This window comes from Triturus cristatus, chromosome 1_2 (genome assembly GCF_964204655.1).
Source record: "Triturus cristatus chromosome 1_2, aTriCri1.1, whole genome shotgun sequence".
Lineage (NCBI taxonomy): Eukaryota > Metazoa > Chordata > Amphibia > Caudata > Salamandridae > Triturus > Triturus cristatus.
The window spans coordinates 353,902,095-353,924,169 of NC_140580.1; the positions used below are offsets into that span (position 1 = coordinate 353,902,095).

At 42.0% G+C, this 22,075-nt stretch overlaps 1 protein-coding gene across 6 annotated transcripts in view; it reads right to left on the reverse strand.

Annotated features, from left to right (window-relative positions):
• Window positions 1-209: 209 nt before the first annotated feature.
• Window positions 210-22,075, reverse strand: part of LOC146867340 (basic phospholipase A2 VRV-PL-VIIIa-like) — a 206,044-nt gene continuing 184,178 nt past the window's right edge. For 5 of the 6 annotated variants that reach the window (XM_085604263.1, XM_085604293.1, XM_085604275.1 and 2 more), the window contains 3 exons: window positions 14,101-14,245; window positions 13,896-14,002; window positions 210-1,152 (listed from right to left, as the gene is read on the reverse strand). In XM_085604263.1, coding sequence (XP_085460389.1) covers window positions 884-1,152; window positions 13,896-14,002; window positions 14,101-14,245 — 521 coding nt within the window. In that variant the 3' untranslated portion in view covers window positions 210-883. The remainder of the gene's footprint in view (window positions 1,153-13,895; window positions 14,003-14,100; window positions 14,246-22,075) is intronic. The other variant, XM_085604268.1, reaches the window with a different exon arrangement.

The following is a 22,075-nucleotide window of genomic DNA, read 5'->3' on the forward strand; positions in this document are numbered from 1 at the left end:
TATTCTAATCTTTTGTGGAAGATAGAGAAATGATGGGACTGCAACAGGCAGAGGGGGATTCAAGCTCAGCACATTGTGTGTGTGTGTAGACAAATGTGTATGCACGTGTATGTGTGTGGGTGTGCATGGATCTGTATGTGTGTGTGTGCATGCGTTTTATCTATACCTGAGACAGCTTAGCAAATACCTGATTATATGACCAACACAAAAACGTTGCTGAAAATATTTATTAATTTAAACAGACATTGGGACATGACAAAATGGTCAAAAAAGGAAAACATTATCCTAATTATTTCCTTGTACATTGAAATTATAAAGATGGAAGAGATGACAATGACGTAACATTAGCCGTCATGGTGGGGGCAAACTCCAGGGGCCTCCTCAGCACAGTACACTGACTGGGACCAAAGTGGTAAGGGTTTGTACTGGGGCCCCCTCAAGTTTTGTTACACCACTGTGAGAGGAACTGGGCAGAGAATAATTAGCCAGGATGTGGATGAAAGACAGCACTGTGTATGATAATTTAGAGTTAAGGGAGATGGGGACAGGGTGATTTCTGGAGACAATAGGGTTGTAACCAAGCCATTGTCTCTATGGTCAGTTTGAGTTGAATGGAATCCCTGCATTTGACTTGACAGGACTAGAGCAGAGAGGGCACTTAAGGAAATGTGAAGAACAGAGTGGGGATCACTCTGGTAGGGAGATGACCATGATGGCTTTGGGGTCACCTGTGTAGGAATTAGGGATCACTAGTTCCAACACTGGGCTAAGAAAGGAACCACACAGGCAATTAAGGGCATGGGTGAATACCATGGATTTGTATAGTAAGCATCTTCCACCAGTGTGGCTTCATTCCATTTGGGAGCTATCCGGTAGTGTATAATCACACTTGTTTTGAGGTGTCTGCAGTTTCCGTTTGCACATGCGCCTGTGCTTCCTTGGTGTATTTTTCAGGAGCTCTGTCTGTTGAGCTGGGTGGAGAGTTGGCGCTGGCACCTCTGTGATATGTACAGGGCGGCTTTTGCCCTGTGCAGGTACTATCTAGTTTGAACATGTTCTTCATTCTGTACTTTTTTAAGTTCTTCCTGAAGCAGAGAGAAGCTGCTTTGTCACATTCACAAGTCTTTCGTCCGCAGTCATTGGGATAGCCACCTGTAGTGAAGTACAAGCAATAAGGTTAATTAAAACCAGAGCCTGGACAGTCCCAAGACGAGACTCATACATTATCCATCTTAAAATGTATAGATTAACATGATTCTCAGTTTTAGGTAGCACAGCCGGCAATGGGACAGGTGCAGGGACAATTTCAGAGAATATAACTGAGTGACACAGAAAACAATCCTAAAAGGACTTTGCCCTCAACATACATTCATCCCTGCACTGCTCCATGTTGTTTTGACTAAAAATATCCATAGGATACTTCATTCTCAATCAAACTCCTTCTCAGCCCAGTGTCCATACCCTCCTCAGCTGGCACAGTTCTCACTGTGCTCTGTACTGCACCATTTCCTTCTCTGGTGAACAATCTTTTGAGAGAATTTTGTTGACCGTTTTTCCATTCAGAAAAGCCCCAACGAGGCTAAAAGATATCAGAGCTCACTAGCAAGACACACCCGCGGGTACTTACCTAGATTCTTTTGAAATCATAAACAAAGGGGAACCTTGTGTATCGAATATAAAGTTACCAAGGTCAAAGTAATTAAAGACACTCAATTGACTATCAGCTTGGCAGTTATGCATAAGCGGTTCAGTTACACACACAATTACCATCAGTCATTAGGTTAAGCAAGACCAATACTAGTGAACATTTTACATGAATGTAATTCACAAACCTGAAGATTTACTAGAACACCGTGTTGCCATACCAGTCACCCTAGACAACATGTCAATATAAAACATTACTACATTAGAAATATAAAATAAAGAACATAAAGTCCTGCTTAATGAAACACAAATTTTGTTTGCATTAATTCAGTGCCTTTGTCTACATATTCACCCAGCATTCCCTGTGCACCACTCAGTCTCTCTACAGCCAGGCCCAGGCGAGCAGACATTTTTGATGAGACTCGTATTACTCTGCCCCAATTTTACATATAAATCAGGACCTTGATAATGTTGTGCATCAATGTAATCTTGACATCCAATTGAACAAATTCTTGGCAGGACAGCTCGCAGGACATCATAAGGAAAGGCGATTCATGGAAATCCTAGAAACGTATCCTTATCGATTTGTGTGTATAATCGTCTTGCACTCTCACCCCAAGTAAATTCAGGAAGAGATTGGAAATGACTGTAGGTACATATTTAAATGTTTTCTATTGATACCTAAAAAATCCTTTTTATTACTAATATTTTGATTTTGATAGGTTTTTTTTGCCATCCATGTTGTGGTGGAATGGAAATAACCCGTTAATGCAACAAAAAAACAAGCTTTGAGGTCATTGTCGATCTTTAGATGTGGAAATACAGAACTACCTGGTCTACTCCTTCGATGATAAAGACAATAAGTTGGAGTTTATTTTATGATTCGGACACAAACATTTGTTGAACATCAACAGTCCAATTCCTCCATTCCAATTCCCTCATGACATTCCTTACATGCACATTATAACACATCCCGCAAGTTTAAAAACAGCCATAAAAGTAAATGAATTAAATATGCAGCATAAAGTACAAACATATAAATATTAAAAAGACAGCCCAACTTTACCTCCTTATCATAAAAGCAACTATTAAAAGAACCCCAATTTCACCCTTTTGTAATATCTAACACACAATACTTTTCCTTTGGTGTATAACCATTCTTCTAAAAAAAAAGAGCAGCATTAAAACACACAAAGTAATCACTAAGTGCAAGCAGGTATTTCAGTGCATTTTTATTATTTCTAATATTCTGAGCAATGAAAATTGGTTTAAGATAATAATACCTAAGATTAATATAAAAGTTGCAGAACAGCATAAAGTGCTGAGTGTTTTGCTTAGTCAAATCTTCACATGTGCAGGGCGTCGCCATGTCCGAGGGACAAGTCTTCGTATTAGGAAAACGACCAACTGATGGACTGAACCAGATCTAAATCTGGTCAAGACATAACTGTGTTGGATGTTATTAACACAGGACAAATGGTATTGACAACCCTCCCAGCGGGTAAGGGACATGTAGAAAGCAACCGTTGGATTCTTTAAATCTTTGTAAAAATTCAATCCAGTATTTGTAAAGCGCAAGTTACCCGAGGGTGTCAAGGCGCTGGGGATCGTTGGGAAAATTAAGCAAGCTATTGCGCAGAGACACATGGTGCTGGACTAACCTGCCGCCGGCACCGGGGATCGAACCGTGAACCCCCATGATCCGAAGTCAGGCGCCCTGGCCGCTGCGCCACACCTCTTCCCTACATTCTGTGATCATGCCTGTTTTTTTAAAAAAAAGTAACCTTGATATGCTTCACGGTGAGAGATAAAACTTTAGTGGGTCTTGCCATACTGACAAGTTAAAGTACTAAAGTATGTATTGATATAAGAGAGCCAGGGACTAGGGCAAACATTATCCAGAGTTAGGCAGTCTAAAAAAATTGATTTAGTAAAGCATGTTTCCTCTTTCGACCATATGGAGAACCAAAATAGTTAGGTTTTATTAAAAGCAAGTCCTTCATATACTGCAGATCCATCTCCTTTTGGGCGATCGGGGATGAAGCCAAAACCTGTACACATAGCAGGTGTTTTAAAAAGTTGTTTACCCGAACTTAGAGAGGGTTACTGGGGGTATAACCCCACATTCCCACCCCAGAAGTGGGAGTGGACACCCCTCAGCTCTGATCTATCTCAACCATCTCTTTAACAGGTCGACTACCCAGTATACTGGAAAACCTAAATATCCAATGATAACTCCTGCTCATCTTGAACTTAGCATTTAAAACCTGCCGAGCCCAGGCACTGTCACTCGAGCATAAACCCCTAAATAACAAAAGGAGGTTACTCTAGAAATTGGGGACTCGCCATACATTTTTTAAATGTATTCCTGCATGTCATTGTGTAAGGTTTAGTTTTGTTAATCACCATTTTTGTTAGATACCATAAACTCCCCCAATACATTCATCAGCTTCTCTAGACCAATGGGTGTCCTAGATATCAGCACCGCATTATTGGCATACAACAACATAGGAATGGGATGAATGGCGAAGCTGGGTGCATCTGCCTGCAAGGCATCATCATCCCCCCATTAATAGAAAGTGAAAACAGTTGGGTGTCTAATACACAGCCCTGTATAATTCCTCTTCCTGCTCTAAAAGTGGGTGAACATTCACCTTGGGAGCCATATCGAACTTTAGATGATAAGTTCCCATATAGTTGTGCAAGGAAGCAAACAAGGCCCTCAGGGCACCAAGGAAAACAGGGTTGACCATTCTGACCAGAGAATAGAATGGTCAAACACACTGCTTAGGCCAGCAAAACAAAGGTAAAGGGATCCTGGGTTGGCTCTAACATACTTTCCAATCAGCATGTCCAAATTTACACATTGCTCAACCGTCCCCAGGCTCTTTCTAAATCCGAACTGTGCTTCCGATAGAATAGGATTGTCCTGTACCCATTTCTCTAAACTTGTTAGTGAATCCTGCTCATCATTTTTACTGAGGAGTCCAGTTGGGCGATAATTATTTGGTATCTGATTTATCACTCTTTTAAAAAATGGGTATAATTATTGAGAGGAATCATAGTCTCTATAGCGGCATTAAACACCAGTGTCAAAATAGGTCACCATAGACCCCTGGTTGCATTAAAAGCATCTACTGGTACCCCATCAGGACCTGGGGCCTTTCCGCCTGCATTATGATGTAAAGCAAGGAGAACCTCCTCTAGAGTGATATTTCAGGGGAAAGAGCTCCAACTTGGGTCTCCCTCACACACAGTTAAGCTACAGTTCTCCTGATTCTGTTTAAAACTATCAAAAAATGGGCGATGCATGCTTCAAAAGGAGACAAAAGAATTAAGCTCTGGAATTAGGTTGTTTTTAAAAAAAAATAAAAAAAGAAGATTAGCCATATCCCAAAATAGCTTATTATCCTTTGTTTCAGCAGCTTGGGTCAGTTTTGACCATGCCTCTCCCTGTAGCACCTTCTTCCTGGCTACGAATACCCAATTATAATTTTTATGGACAGACTTAATAGTCATATGGTCCATGGGAGAACTAAGGAGGGCTGGTGTCAAGCGCTGAGAGGCCGGAGTGCACGGGTGGTCAAGCCACCCATTTTTAGTTTATGTGGGTCTCAGAATTTGTGTCAAAAGAGAATTGATAGAACATGTGATCTGATTAAAGCTAAAGAAGAGCTTTTCATAGTCCACAAACTCCTGCAAACAGTAGCTAATCTCAGCTGAATTCTTAATTATCATTTATTGTAAAACACTGTTAGGCTCTATTCCTGTGCATTTGATCTGAACACAGTTAGGCCAAATTGGGGTAATAATGGCTGAAGTGGATACCTCAGTTAATAGCCCAGAAAGAAAAAGATAACAATATTGGGTTATGGTCACTCATTGGACTCGGAATGATAATAGGGGTACAAACCAGATTACAAGAGGAAGCAAATACCAGGACATGGTTAATAACAATATTAGCATTTCTACCAATAAAAGAAGGGACCTGTTCCCCATTTGTACCACATTTACGATGTAACATAAGATCATATTTAAAAATTACTCAGTTTAATGCATTCCCATAGTCATTTTGACAGAAATGTGTAATACCATCCTCATTCGGGCTAGAATAAACACACATCCGCTTCGGAGGGAAGAGGCATGACTGTATATTGAAATCACCTGCCCATATCAATACAAAGTTGAAATGGATAGGGCGCAAAAAAGCTTCCAGGCCCATCTCGAAGGCATGGGTCACCGTACTACAGGAAATATCAAATACGTTGTTATAAAAATTGACCCTCACCAGGTCAGGGCTTCCCTTTGTAGCTAACCACCGGAAATGGGAGTGGGGTCAAACAGATGAAAGCTTTTTAGCGGTAACAGGTAGCTTATTAGATATTAGTATCTGTAGTTCTCCTCTGGCCCACCCTACTTGGGAAGGTACAAAACCCAGAAAATGTGAGGAAAAACCCTCCCTATGGGTTGTATTTACACACCAAGTTTCCTATATGCAGATAACATCAAAACCAGAGATAATACACAGCCAATCTGGAGAGCCCAACTTATTCTATAACCTGCACACATTCTGCATAGCAAATTTATAGACACCATCATATTCCTGACTGGTTGTACTCATTTAAATGTTGTCAGCTGTTATGTTTGTTGGAATATAGTGTAGCATTTTAATGAAATTAATAGTCTTCGTTTTAATTGATAACAATTATTAAAAAATGTAATTATGTAATGTGTTAAATCTATTTACATTTATATTATAATTTTTGTATTACGAATGTAATATTTTTAGTTAAGTAATAGAGTTTTTAAAATAAGTTACTGCACAGACTGGAGTTGGAATAGTAAATTTTACCCCTCCGGTGTCCAACACTGTCCCGACTGTTGTACAGACTGGAGTGGGAATAGTACGTCTTTCCCATCCGGAGTCCAACATTTTCCTACTGTTGCATACATTGAGGTGGCAGAGCTCGGAGCCCATAAATGTGCACTGCAGAGTGGCCTTGCAGCAGGCGTGCCTAAGGCAAGCCTTTCTGTGCCCATCCGCTACTAGCGCCAGTCCAACGGAGATGGCTAGGCAGTGAATTCCATGCCTTGGATCCTAGCACTGAAAAGGATTTATCACCGTAAGTTTTTCATCTGAATGGAGGGGGCTTGAGAGAATTTGCATGGGAGGATTAAAGAGTTCTTGTGGGGGTATAGTGCAAAAAACCAAGTGATAAAGTATTTGGGTCCAATAGATTTAAATGCTTTGAACACCATAAAATCATCTTTAACTGGACCCTTTGGTACACTGCCAGTCAGTGTAACCTTTCAAAGCAGCAGAGGCAGAGCTCCACCTACAAATTTTTACCACAAGTCCTGCGGCTGTCAGGGATCAGGTTTCGCGCACCTGCATGGCCTACAGACCCCAGAAGGCCAGAGGACAGGGGGAAGGAGCCGCGAGCACAAAAGAGACGCAACGCGCACAGGACACTGTGCGTAATTCCCGTGTACGAGTCCGTCTTCGACCCCGTTCCGAGAAGGAAGTAGCCCGTGCATAGAGTGCCCGCAGCTTGGTGGAGACCTCGACCCGGCAGTCTCCTCGTGGACTCTGCCGGCTTTCCCGCCAACCATCGACGCAGCCGGTCTGCTGCATCAGACGGTCTGTCGACATTTGCACCCTTGGGACATCTCCACTGGAGGCCAGATAAATACGCTGTTCTCCCGGATAGTGAGGCCAATAACGCGGGGGTTAGTACAGCCATAGTTGGCTAGTGGATCATTCGCCTCTTGCCTTGCTGTGACTATTCAGACCTTGCAGTTTGTGGGACTAGTAATTAGGGAATCCTACTGACCCTACGATACCCGCAGTTCCCTTTCACAGATACAAGGGGGTGTTTTCCCTCATCTGCTCTCGTGACACGTATGGCTGTCTGGTGTGTGGGTTTTGGATCTGGCTTCTTTGTCTGCATGGATATGATGTAATATTGTTGCTAACAAAGATAGAATACGGATTATATGACTGGTAGCAAGCCGAAGGAAGCGCTATTCATAGTGAGAATTTATGAGTGTAGCATTACATGCCTCTGTGTTTCGTTTGTGTTGGCAAGATGGAAGGAGGAATTTATAAACTATATGAAGGCAATAGGCAGAGAAAGGATGGGGGCAGAAAGGAAAAAAAGCATAATACTGCATTGTCTGGGATCAGAAGGACAGATGGTTTTTGGGGCATTGCCGAAGATTATCATTGCAGAGAATGCAGAAGCCAATAACATGTACAAAGAAGCGTTAATGAGAATGGAGAAAAGATTTAAACCTACGAGTAATATAGCATTGAATAGGTTTAAATTTTACACAAGGAAACAAGAAGAAAATGAATCATTTGATGACTTTCTAACAGCATTACGCTACCTAAGTTTACATTGTAATTTTGGGAAACATTTCAGATGAAATGATAAGGGATCAAATAGTAGTTCATGTTAGATGTAAAAAAAACGCAGGAACAACTATGGGTGATGGGCGATCCTAAGCTATCAGAAGCCATTTCAACAGCGAAAGTTTTTGAACAAAATGAAAAATGGATGCATAGAGTTAAGAACATTAATAATAAAAATTATAAAGCACAAGAGGTATGCACAATAAAACGTCAAGATGAGGAAAAAAATGATTCACAAGGTGTAAGTCAAGTTTTCTCTCGTAATTCAATGTTCAAGGAAAACATTTTTTTATGGGTAATGAAAAAAGTTTGGCTAGCTATAGATGTGGAAGTAGAAACCACATTGCTTCTTTTGGTGTATGTCCAGCAATCAAAAGAGAGTGTAATAACTGCGGAAGAATTGGACATTTTGGAAGTATGTGTAGAGATCAAAGGAAAAATGCTACTCAATTTCGCCCAAGAATTTCATGCATGCCAGAAGGTTCACGAAGAAGGGGAGCTCTCGTGGACAACTCAGAAAATGCTGGATTTGTGGTGTCGGTGATGGATACCATAGGAAAGGTTGGAGTATCCGATAACGCACACTTTGCTAATCAGCCGATGTGCATTGTTCAAGTGGATAATGTGGACCTTAGTCTCATGGCGGACTCGGGTTCACCATGGACTAATATTTCAAAAAAATATTTTGAAGAAAAACTTAGCGGAAAATTTGACATAAATAAAATTTCACCATCTGATATAAATCCGTTAAGCTATGATGGCTCACGTATTGACATGGTGGGTTATTTTGAAACGTTATTGTACTTTAAAAAAGATGTGCAAACATATATCTATATGTCGCATGAAAAGGAATTAATGTTCTGGGTTGGAGGGACCAATGGAAACTTGATATAATGTTGAATCCTAGACTTAAAGATCCTGTTGAATTAGATGAGTCGGTTTGTATTAATCACATTTCAGTTACAGGAACTGAGGACATGGAGAGTGTGTTAAAAGACTCCTTCAAGGATGTCTTTTCTGACTCTTTGGGAAAACTTAAAGACTACGCTCATCAGATCAAACTCAAAAATAATGTTACACCAATAAGACAGAAAATCAGACCAGTACCAATCAATATAAGGGAAGAACTCAAGGAAATGTTAACAGATCTGGTGGAGGAAGGTATCATCGAGCCAATTGAGTCAGCTGAATGGGTTTCACCCATAGTTTTGGTCCGAAAACCTGATAAAAAATTGAGGCTATGTGTGGATTTAAGAGCATTAAATGCCGGCATAATTGTAGACTGTCACCCATTGCCGAACATAAATGAGGTTGTTTCTATGTTGGAAGGCGCAAAAGTTTTTTCAACATTGGATTTAAGATCAGTATACCATCAGGTTCCTTTGACAGAGGATTAAAAAATGTTAACAGCGTTTATAACTCTACAGGGCCTGTATTAATACACTAGAATGCTCTTTGGTTTAGCCTCTGCGGCTTCGGTTTTTCAAAGAATTATGTTCAATATTTTTAGAGACCTGGATAATTTCGTAAAATGCTTCCAGGATGATATTCTGATTTTTTCAGCAAATGATCAGGATCGCCTCAAACATTTGTCTGAAGTATGTGGTAGGTTAAGAGAAAATGGATTGACACTGAAAGCTCACAAATGCAAAATGTTTAAATAGAGTGTAGAATATTTGGGCCATACTCTGACTGGTGATGGTGTTGTACCTAAAAAATCTAACGTGGAGGGTATTTTAAATGCCCAAGCTCCAAAAAACAAAGAGCAATTACTATCCTTTGCGGGCATGTGTGAATATTATTCTAAGTTTGTGACCAATTTTGCTACAAAAATCGAGCCATTTAGAAAACCGTTAAGGCAGAATGCTGTATTTGAATGGTCACAACTGCAACAACGTGCATTTTCGGTTATCAAACAGGATAGTGTAAATGCACCCACCTTAAGACCGTTTTGTATGAAGAAACACTGCATTATCACTGTAGACGCCAGTCTGTATGGTATAGGGGGAGTGTTGTCGCAAAAAAGTGGTAATGAAGAGTGGAATGTCTGTTTTGTGTCAAGAACTCTAAATGAGACTGAAAGGCGCTATGCAGTTGTAGAAAAAGAGTTACTTGCGTGCATTTGGGCAATAGAACATTATAGAAATTACATTTGGGGTACAAGTTTCACGCTGAGGACTGATCATAAACCCTTAGTTAATATACTTTCACCTGGTGGAGGCTGGAATTCGACCGCAAGAATTGCTAGGTTAACTTCTAGGTTACAGGAATATTGTTTTGTTACAGAATTTGTACCAGGAAATAAAAATGTTACGGCGGACTTTATGTCATGTCATCCTTGTGTATCTTATGATAAAGAGAAGGAGGACGATTTAGATATTGTCACCACCATTCAGGTTGTAGTTGTTGGAGCTTTTTCAGATATTTCAGAGGATACATGGAAAGACAGTGAAAAAAATGATTTGTTATGGCAAACTGTCAAAAGATTTATGGTTGAAGGACGGCCTATAAAAAAATAATTCTGAAGAACTTATGCCTATTTTTAAGGCTTCAGAAGAGTTAAAGTTGGATGGCGACTTTATTTACAATGAGGGGAAGTGTGTACCACCTTTTGGTGTGCGAGAGACTACCCTCAAATTGGCTCATAGCTCTCATCCAGGCATGTCTGCAATGAAACGCTTGATAAGAAGTTACTTTTGGTGGCCAGGAATGGATCGAATGGTAGATCGTGTAGTTAAGGAATGTGAGAATTGTTGTTCTAGTGATAAGATGCTTAGGGTTGTTGTACCTCCACTTAAGAGTATGGACTGGCCAGAGGAACCTTGGAAGAAATTGGCATGTGATATATCTGGTTCGTTTTTAAACCTACCTTTGGATTCACGCTATGCCTTTGTATTAGTGGATTATCCTTCAAAATGGCCAGAGGTCAAGTTGGCTCAGATGGCTACCACTAATAAAGTTTTGGATTTCTTTAAAGAAGTTTTTCTAGGGAAGGTTGTCCTTCAGAAATTGTTACAGATAATGGGGTTCAACTTATTTCTAACGATATGGAAGAATACCTCAAATGTCATGGTATAAAACACATCACCACATCCTTATATTCACCACACGAGAATGGTCAGGTGGAACGCTTTAATCGCGTTTTGAAGAGCTACATTTCTGAAGTGACTAAGGAGAAAGAGGATTGGAAAATTTTGTTAAGGTAAAGATTGTGGATGTATAGAATCACACCACATTCTACCACAGAGGTTAGTCCATTTCGTTTGCTTAAGGGCAGAGATCCAGCTTCTGATATTTGTCCATGGTGACTTAAAGAAAAATGTAAAAATAACATAAGGACTGACCATAATAAAATGGATATCAGTTCAAAAGTTAAATATAAACAAAAGAAGAACAAATTGTGGAATGACAAGAGGTGGAACACTAAACAACATAATTTTAGGGTAGGAGAATGGGTGAGAATTAAAAAACCACGTTTGTTGGGTAAGTGCATGAGTAAATTTTCTAGACCCATTAAGATCACTAAAATCTTTAGAAACTCTCTTATAACACAAGATGGTAAGTTATGGAACATCAGACGAGTTTCTAAGTGTCCTGAAAATTATAGAGCCAAGATCACATTACCATACAGCAACTATGATGATTTGAATGAAGATTTGTTCGATCCAAGCACGTCCCATGATGTTCAAATTAATAGTCATGATTCCACATATGTATGTAATGATTCTGTTGCCAATAGGGTCAAGGACTCTACACGTGCAAAATTCTCTGATTATGTTACTTAGATTAGTTGTTACGTTTGTTATTTGTTTAGTTATCTTATTTAGTTCTTCTCTTTGTCTTCATTTTATGTAAGGGAGATATGTTACATTTTCAATATACTCTTTGCCTTAACTTGTTATTGTTTAGTCCTTGTTCTGATTCCATTAGAACACTGTTTAGAATGTTAGGCTTGCAAGTATTCAGTTGCGCTGTTGTGCTCTGCAGGATGAATCTCACTGTTGCTGTGCTGCGATGTATCTACATTAAATTATTTAATCCTTATTTGGTATAATGGTTCTTACAACAACTTCCAAGTCATGGATGAATTTATTTTGGGGATGTCCCACCCAAGCACCCCTCGTAATGCTAGGCCCCTGCACAAAACACAATTTCTAATCAAGGGGTAAAAGTAGCTATGAGAATTTAGCCTTCCTTTCTTATCAAATGGATTTAGTTTGTATCAGCACATTCTACATAAAGCAAACCACTTTCAGTTTCTTTAATGATCAACCCCTAGCCAACTTTTTTTAAACCAATAACTCTGAAAACGTTTTTTAATGTGCCATGATGTTGCCCTCTCCACAGAGCACGTTGATCTCCTTGGGGCTAATCATATCTCAGAAACTCCTGCAAGTATTTTAAAGTAGACTGCAGGGGTGAATTGCTTAAAATCGGAGGTTAGCAGGGTGATTTGTTTTTAAAAGATCCACACGTCTTACAAGGAGGTCCTAAAGGTTTTGTTTTCACTGGCCTTTCTCGCCCTTAGGCTCCTTGCATTCAGCTTCAATTTAATACTGTGACTTTACTACTGCTACTTGTTAGTTGGGGCACTTCTCAATTGAGCGTTTTGCGGGTGACCTCTATGGGGTTTTGATGAGTGCTAGATTTGTGATTACTTTTATATGAAAATTAAGTAAACTTAAATGCTGCATGCCCTAGTCACCAATAGGTATGTAAACATATGGGGATTTAGATCTCCACTTGAACTTTTATGTTTTTTGGCTGTTTACCAGCATTTCCAATACTCAGCCTGTAAAGTTGTGAAAGGTGCAGATGGCATGTGACAGGTGAGGCAGGGACCTATCCCTGCTGTGCAGATTACTACACAGATTAGAAATCCTCACAGTCCGATGGGAGCCTCCAGAGCTCGAACTTATTTTTTCACAGGGGTAAAAAATAAATGATTTCCCCTGAGGAGAAAGCTATTCTTCCACTCCCCACCAAATATGAGGGTGATCGTTCCCAGTTCTTGAAAGAGATATGACATTTCTGACCATTTCCTGGCCGTAAAGGGGTTGATCTTAGTTTGGGAATGCCCGCTAACATACATGTTTTTCCATGTTCCCAAACTTCCTAGGAAAATCATGCTTTGGGATGCACACTTCCCCTTTGAATGGAATTGAGTACTCTGGGAATTTCCACACCTTTCACGGTGAAATCCTCAGTAGTAAAATACATTTACATCACCAGCAAAAAGGAATGTCAATTCCTGACAGGTGTAAAAGAGGTACTTTCTGTCATGAATTTGTGTTGGCTGCCAAAAATACATTTGTGAATGTACCCTTAATGTCTTTTGCTATATCGGCTCCTAATGACGTCGTTTTTTTTGATTGAGTAGCAGTTCGAAAAAATGGTTTGACTTCTCTGATTGACCTTCTTCTTAATGGCACTTTCACGGCTCTTTTGCTAAGAATGTGAGTTTTTTTGTAGTTATGGATGCTTTTTTATTAAATACGTTTTGCCGCATAATAACCTAGAACGCGCCTTCTCTGTCTCTTCCCTTCCCCTCGCTATCTCGAAAGGAAGGCCTCGACGTGAAGCGACCAACCAATCCATACATACTCTAGGCTATTTCATGTCTTTACATTAACCCCTTCAGTGCCACGCCCTTTCCCCCTCCTGTGCCGGGCGTTGCACTAGTGGGTGGGGTTCATGACGAGATAGTCTCGTCATGGGCACAGCGCAACCGTGCTCCATGACGAGACTATCTCGTCATGGGCACTGAAGAGGCTAGGTATGCCTCTAACAGAGCCCTGATGCCTTCTGTAAGAATAACACAAATACACATACTCACCACACGCTACAATTCCATGGTAAAGCACATATCTGTAGCCGGCACCCTTGGGGTTGCATCCTTCCTGCCCTAACTTTTCATAACAGCAGTCATGAGTCCAACAACACCTACAGAATTTAAACAAATACACAAAATGTCACTCTGATAAAGTGATAAGGTCATAACATCACTGTAAATATCTGTTTCCCGATGTAGCTTTACTCACCAGTCTGTGTCATCCACCGGCATTCCAGTTCCACCCTTGCCACAGTGGCATCCATATGATGTGTAATACGGTAAAGAGGGCTTCTCAGTAACTTCTGTAATCATGAGACCAAAGTTTAGAAGACTCCCGTAGACCACATGGAAAACTGCAAACAGAAAGAGATGATAAGTGTCTCTGCCAGAAGTGCACTGCTAAAGATGTAGTTTGCTGGGGTCTGTATATGGAGAGGTTATTTAGGAGGTTACAGCTATTTACCAGGTCGCAAAGTAAATAGTGAATTTCCGCTGTTATTTACACACCTGCTGGCTAAATGGCAGAGATTATGAACTATTTGACCATCAGCCATGTAACTAGATAGCATATATCATTATTTACTCAGCGGTTGCCTCAGTACAGAGATTATGTACTATATGGCTGGCGTTTGTGCAAACAGCAAAGGAACTTAATTATTTACCCAGCAGCCGACAAGACAGCATAGGTCGTACTATTTGGCTAGCAGCTGCTCAAACAGCAAAGAAGCTTTTCAATTTACCTGGCTGCTATCTAGATAGCATTGATCATTTACTCTTTGGCCGGCTTGCTACATAGTAGTGATCATGCACTATTTGCCCAGTGACTGTGCAAACAATATAGAACACTATTTATCCAGCTGTCAACTAAAACAGTAGAGATAATGGACAATCTCTATTTTCTCAGTCTAAGTCCAAATAACCAACATTCTGAGCTAGTAAGCCTGTTGCCAGATAACAACTGAAGTTTCACTGCAGATTAGGTGCACTCGATGACTACGGTTGTGGTAAGTGGGGGAGAATGGATTTATGGAGGTTTTTAGGGGGCTGCCACAGGGAAAGTTCTTAACATAGTTCTTAACATGCTGAGACATGATACACATAACTGGCAGCCATAAGCTCTGCATTCCTTTTTTAGGTCTCGTCTACATTGCAGCACATGCGCTGCTTCGCCTTGGCGAGATCTATAGTTGTTGCTTTTCTGTCCGGCTTCTTTGGAAGCGGGGTTGGTGTCCGCCCTGTCTCCCTTAGGCCCTGCCCACCCGTCGTCTGTTGCTCATTATGCGTGCGCGCGGGGACTGCTTCAGGGACACCGCGCTTGTTTTATTTATTTATTTTTGGGCTCCCACGAATAATCTTTTTCAGCCACTCTCGGCATCTTGAAAAGGTAGACTGTGCAACAACAGAACTTATTTTATTGTGGCCGGCTCAGGCTTAAGGAACCTTGCAGACTGAAAATGAACAGCCTGGTAAGTGATATTTTTAATGCTGTGTAATATGTCGCAGAAAAAATGAATATCCATGTGCCTGGCACTAGAAGCTAAGAGGACAGAATCCAATACGCAGAGGAACCCACTGCCCTATTGGTAAGCTTGGCTGAAGCTAGAGTATTAAAAAAATTATTAAGCGAACGACTCTTGCAACAGTTTCAAAGATTTCCAAACACAGCTTGCCTGTCTCTGAAAAGACCCACCTACTGGAGAAATGCCCAGGTCGCAGCTAGATAGAATAGGCTAAAACCAAGCTCTGGCCTTCGCTCACATTGAAAGAAAGAAAGGTTGGCAGTCCTGACGCATTTATTTGAGTGGTTTCTGAGATTAGGCGAGCTACATTATTTCATATTAGCATTCTCGCTGAACTCTCCTGCTAAGATAACCTCTAAATAGGCCTATAATTAGGTGATCAAACTTTAGGACATTGCCTTCCAGGCTGCAATGTCGGTTTACATTCAACGTGATCTGCGTGGCTTGTTTTAAGCTATGGGTCCAGCCACTCGGGTAACACACAGACAAACAGGCTCAGCACCATACAGGCTATTTATCTTTAACACCACAACAGACCGCATTACCATTGGTGACTCTAAAGTGCTATTGGATCTCTTCAAGTCCGGATCCAACATAATCAGACGGGGCAAAAATTGAGGCTGTACACCAATAACCTAAAACCATTCTTAAAGACTATTAGCCTATTTCAAAGTACTAAACATTGCCAAAGCAAGCAACAGAAGTCCAGTCCGATAACTAAGAATACGGATCACAACTGAGCTGGCAGTCGCGAGCAATACATGGTTTTAAATAAAAAAAAGATAACCAGATCAAACGCACAACTTCCAGGTACATGTCTCAGATCCTTTGATAAAATCAGCACTTTAAAACAAGCATTTGCAATGAATAGGTCTCACAGTAGTTAAAGTGTTAGCTACTGGCATTGCATATAATGATGCAACACCAATAGCCCAAACTTTCAGTAATGCGAGACCTATTGCATTGCAAATGCTTGTCAGTTTCTGCTCTTACTCTGCAGGCCTCTGTCTGCCTCTGCTCTCACCAGACTCTGTCCATCCCTGTACATCTTTATGATGACGCAATCTCTCTATGACAGTCTTAGATTTCTGTTTCACGTACACTCATATACTGTCTGTGTTCTATGATTCCCTCACTGTTTGTTCAGTTAAAGCTTTTGTGGTTTAGCACGCCTTCTGGCTCCTTACCATCTCAGGCTGTCCTTGGCAGTCTCTGCATATGCTGCTATTTTCATAAGCACAAGCCACCTCTGATCCCTTTCTGTTTCATGATTGTTCCAGACTGTACCTGCACCTCTCACTTGGACTCCCACTCTTTGTGGTAAGGGGAGGTGGGTGATGCAGGATACAACTGGCACTTGAGGCCAATTGAGGGATAAAAAAGCTGATTCAACTTTTAATTATTGCCATATTACTCAATTGAGCTTGGTAATAACACTGGTTATGTAAATCAAACAGTAGGTAGAGGCTAAGAAGCTGGCCACTGGGTAAGTAGTGAACCGTATCTGCTATTCTCTTAGCCACTGGCTAAATAGTAGAAATGATTCACTATTTGGCTGTCATCCTTGAAAATAGTAGTTGCTATTTACCCTTCCACTGCCTAATCAATGGTGATTCTGCACTAGTTGACTGCCGGCCATGCAAATACCAGAAAGCTTCATTATTTACTAGGCTCCTGGCTAAATAGTTGAGATTGATCAGCATTTGGCCAACAGCCATGCATATAACAAGGAAACGTTATTATGTATCTGGTCACTGGCTAATTAGCAGAGGTTTTTTACTATCTGACCAATAGTCAAGCAAATAGTTCCATGTGTCCCCGGCTCCTCTGGGTCTTCTGGTCCAAGTCCTGTTTTCCTCTCCAGTTCACATTCAACTTTCTTAGACTATGGTTTGGTCTCCCTATGGAGACCACTGTATTTTGTGCTACTTACCTGATTGCTTTTGAAGTATTTTTGTGTATTGCTTTGATATCTCCGGGTAGGAGGTATACCAATGTGATAGTGATATTGGGTTGTAATAAACAGACTTATTTTTGCTAAACATTGTAGTTTCTTTTCATCTAACTTACACGACATGTTAAACTGGTAAAACGAGCTGCTTAATACCCCTTCAAAATAAGTCTGAAGGCTGCTCTCTAAGGCTACCACTTCGAGAGCTTTCTATGGTTATCAAAGACCACTAAAATCAAAAAGGGTTATCCGACTTAGTGCAAGTTGCACCTCTTGAATAAGTGTGCACCATATACTAAGCCAGCCTCCTACAACCGCCAACTGACAGACTACCTGGAATCCAATCACCTGTTCAACCCCACTGAATTCAGTTTCCGCTCAAACCACAGCTTCAAATGTACCCTTATAACGACCATGCAGGACGTCAGAGCAATCCTTGACCATGGCAAGTCAGTAGCCCTGATCCTCCTCCGACCTGTCAGCAGCCGTAGACACAGTCTGCCACCACCTCCTCATCCAAAGACTTACCACATCGGCATCCACGGCAACACCCTCAAGCTACTATCCTCTTTTCTCACCTGGCGCCCTCAGAGAATCTGCCTCCCGCCATACATCTCCATCCGCAAGAGCATCATCAGCGGCGTACCACAGGGCTTCTCACTCAGCCCTACACTGTTCAATGTCTACATGACACCGCTGGCACTCATCGCCCGCAGCCACAGCCTCAACATCATCTCCTACACAGACAACACCCAGCTCATATTCTCCCTCACCAAAAGCACAGACACCACTAGAGTGAACTTCAAGAATGCCATGACTGACGTCGCCGACTGGATGAGAACTATCTTCCTCAAACTCAACTCCAACAAAACAAAAGCTCTCCTCTCCAGAAGACCTCCTTACCGTGGTACAATTTCTGGTGCCCCTCGGACCTGCTCCATCCCCAACACCCATGCCCACAACCTCTGTATCATCCTCGACAGCAAGCTCTCCATGAGACAACATGTCAACTCGGTCGCCTCTACCTGCTTCAACACCCTCCGAATGATCTGTAAGGTCTTCAGATGCATCCCCACCAACACCGGAAGAACCGTCACACAGGCCCTTATCACCAGTCGACATGAGTACGTGAACGCCATCTATGCAGGAACTACCACCCTCCTCCTCAAGCGCCTCCAAAACTACTTAGAACGCAGCAGCAAGAGTCATCCTGGACCTGCCTAGGTGATCCCACATCACCCTCACCTCTATAACCTTCACTGGCTCCCCGTCAAAAAGAGATGCCACTTCAAACTGCTCATGCATGCCTATAAAGCCCTCCACAGCACAGGACAAGAATACCTGAACAACTGCCTGAACTTCCACCTGCCCACCAGACACCTGCAGTCCGCCTCCCTGGCCCTCGCCACTGTTCCCCACATCCATCGCATCCGAGCCGGAGGACGCGCCTTCTCCCACATCACCACCAAGGCCTGGAATGACCTCCCCATCCACCTCCACACCGCTACCTCCCTCACGGAATTCAGGAGTGGCCTCGAGACCTGGCTGTTTGAATAAGCCCCACCCCAAGCAGTACTTGGAGCTGGCAAGAGAGCAGACATCATTTACAATTTGGCCAGTAGCCATGCAACAAGCATATGAGCAATTGTAAAGTTAATTTCTTTCTCCCGCTGTGCAGGACAAAGACCTAGGCTTACTGAGGAGGGGCCACAAGTGCTACCTGGGGGCTGAGAAGGAGGCCACAAGTGCTACTGGTGCTATAAAGTACTTTTCTTTCTTCCATCGACCTGGCCTTGCTGTGGAGGGACTCCCTGTCCCATAAATCCTTGGGGCTGAGGAGGAGGCCCTAAATGCTGATGCCACTACAAAGGGAATGTATTCCTCCCACTGTGCATGGTGTACGCAGGCCGCCACCGGGACAAGGGCAGGCCCGTCATAGCCTGGAAGAGGCTGGGCTGGGCCACTCCTCTTGGTTTGTCTCCCTGAATAGGGTGAGGCACAGTCAGGCATTTTTCTTTCGGTGGATTTAACAAACCATGCTGACTCCATTTGCTCACAGTCAGTGGTCGGAGTGGGCGGAATCGGCTGGGCACGGCGTGCCCCCACTTCTTTTTTACAGTAGGTTCCATTCCAGGACGGCAAAGTTGCCAAGGCCTGAAAAAAAGGCTCGGTGTTCATGGCCGTTCGGGGACGAGCGTTGTGGGCAGAGGAGGAAAAGGACTCTTTTCCTTCTTGCCCAGAGAAGACAAGGGCAGTGTGCTCTCCTGCTCTACCTCTGGCAGCTGCCCCCCTCTCTTTCTTTCTCTTATTCCCTCTCTTTCTGTCTCGCTCCTTCTCACTTACTGAAAACTGTGACTTCAAGAAACATTTTTCACCCTCTTTCCTCCTTTCGCTTATTTGTTCCCATGTGAAATGGATTCAAAAACAGAAAAAACACTTTTGTGGTCTTTTTCTGACATTTTTGTTTTCCACAGTGCAGCCTCAAGAAAAATAGGGAGAGGATGCGGTCCGTCGGCTGCGCTGCCGCCTTTGGTGCAGGAAACCAGGGTTCGAGCCTCGAGGTCGCGTCCACATCCTGTGATTCTGGGCAAATCACTTCATCTCCCTGTGCCTGAATGTGTAATGTAAATACGGTGCTATGTAAAGCACTCCAATACCTTCGGATCGAGTTCGCGCTATATAAATATGCAACTAAAAAAAAAACAAAAAGGTTCAAACTATGAAAAATAAATAAAAAATGAAATAAAGCAAGACAGAGCGTTCGCAAAGTGGCCAGACTGATTTTATTCACACCCAAAAACATTAGCGCCACTTTACAGAGTTTGTCAGTGAAGCGCTACTTTTGTTCTCTGGCTTTTCTTTGAACAGCATTGTTTTCCCTGGGTGGGGAAGTGCACCAATCCTGGAGGTACTGCAATGCCTGATTGTTGGGTGGATTGGTAACCTTGTTGTTCCTGCTTACATTTCACATGCTTTACTTTGGTTTCCTTCAGGATTTTATTGCTGTGTTTTTTAGGCAGCATATTGCTCTTGTCTAGGCGTAATTTGAATAGAGTTACATCTAAGTGTTTATAGCGGGGCACAATTGGGTTGTTGTTGAAGGCACTGAAAGTTTTTCTCAGTAGGCAGTATGGTGTTCAGTGGGGGAAAGGATTTGGCACTATGATCTGAGATCCTGAATTTGGAACTGGGGAACCAGGTTCAGCCTTCATGGCCAGTCCCCCGGCATGCTCCTAAGGGAGCACATTCCCGTGCTAGATCATAGATGGCCCCGCTAGACCTTATAAGCCCTGGTGTCTTAGCACTATCAGGTGGACCCTAGCGGTGGCAAGTGTAGTTTAACCTTGATGCCTTTCCACCACAATCCTTAATGAAGTTCACCTCCAGTCCTGCGGGCAGGCCTATGAAGCAGCGTACCATAGAGCAACCTACTGCAAAGAACATGTACCATGCAGATCGCAAAGTGCACATAATGTAAATAGGTTAGTGGGTCGCTGCTTTTGTCAGAGAGATCCTTTTGTTACTTGCAATTTATAAGTTAAAATTCTAACATAGAATAGTGAGCTATTAACTTTCATCTAAGAGCTGCATGCAAACTGCAAGGCATAAATTAGAGTGTTATGTGTTTTTCCCCAGTCTTTGATTATCCTAATGTTGCAAAAAGTGCTCACTCAGATGGAAATCAATTCTGATTATTAAAGAGAACCCCCAACCATGGTATTACGTTTTAAATTCTCAATTTGTGTTTCTCCAGACCAATCACTATTAAATTGTATTGCCTACTAGTATGGTTGTCATGTGGCTCCTACACCATGTAGTCCTTTGTTTTATGTAACGTTTTCAATATAGTGATGTACACACGTATAATTGATTGGCTCTGTGTAATGTGTGTGATGTAAAGTGCTCTGACACCCCACACTGGTATGAGCGGCGCTGTGAATCAAATCAAAAGCATCTGAAAGAGAGTGTAGTTATGGAGACTTGAGGGGCACTGTTAAAGGGTGGTAGTGTGGGAATCCGTGGTGGAGGTGGTTATAGGAGGGCACCAAAAAACACTGTTGCACAGGCACTAGCAGCGTTAAAGCCAGCCCTGCCCTTGAGGCCAGGCCGCCTTACCTATTGCTACCCCCATTGGCCTTGTTTTAGTAGTAGTAGCTGCAACTCACCAGGGATCCGCAATGCAGGATTTGCACACACACCAAAATAGGTTCGCAAACTTCATGATCTCTCTGCCTCATGCACAATCACTTTGAACATGTCCTGCCTGCTTTGGGGTCACTGGAACATACAGCAAAGGAGGACAAAATTATGCCGCAGTGTTGACTAAATTATGCAGCAAAAAAAGCTGCGGCGTAATGCAGTATATTTTCTGATACTTTATTACTTTGACATTTTACACATGCTAACAGTCTCTGGAAAGAATTTGCCTTATTAGTACCAGTGTAACATACAAATACAGCAGTGAGAAAGGTGATCAGTCAACCTTTGTGAAGGGCTTTCCACTTCGCAGCGACATAAGTCACATTGTTTTGTAACCTTTGATCCGTTTCAGCTTACAAACAGTTTATTAGTTAAAATTGTCAGATTATGTATCAGATATTGTGTTATGTGTCAACTATGGCAGAGCCATAATTATATAGAAAACATTTGCAAACTAGGATATTTTGCTATTCATGTTTGAACTGCTCTGGTGGAAAAAGGGAGGAGAAGTG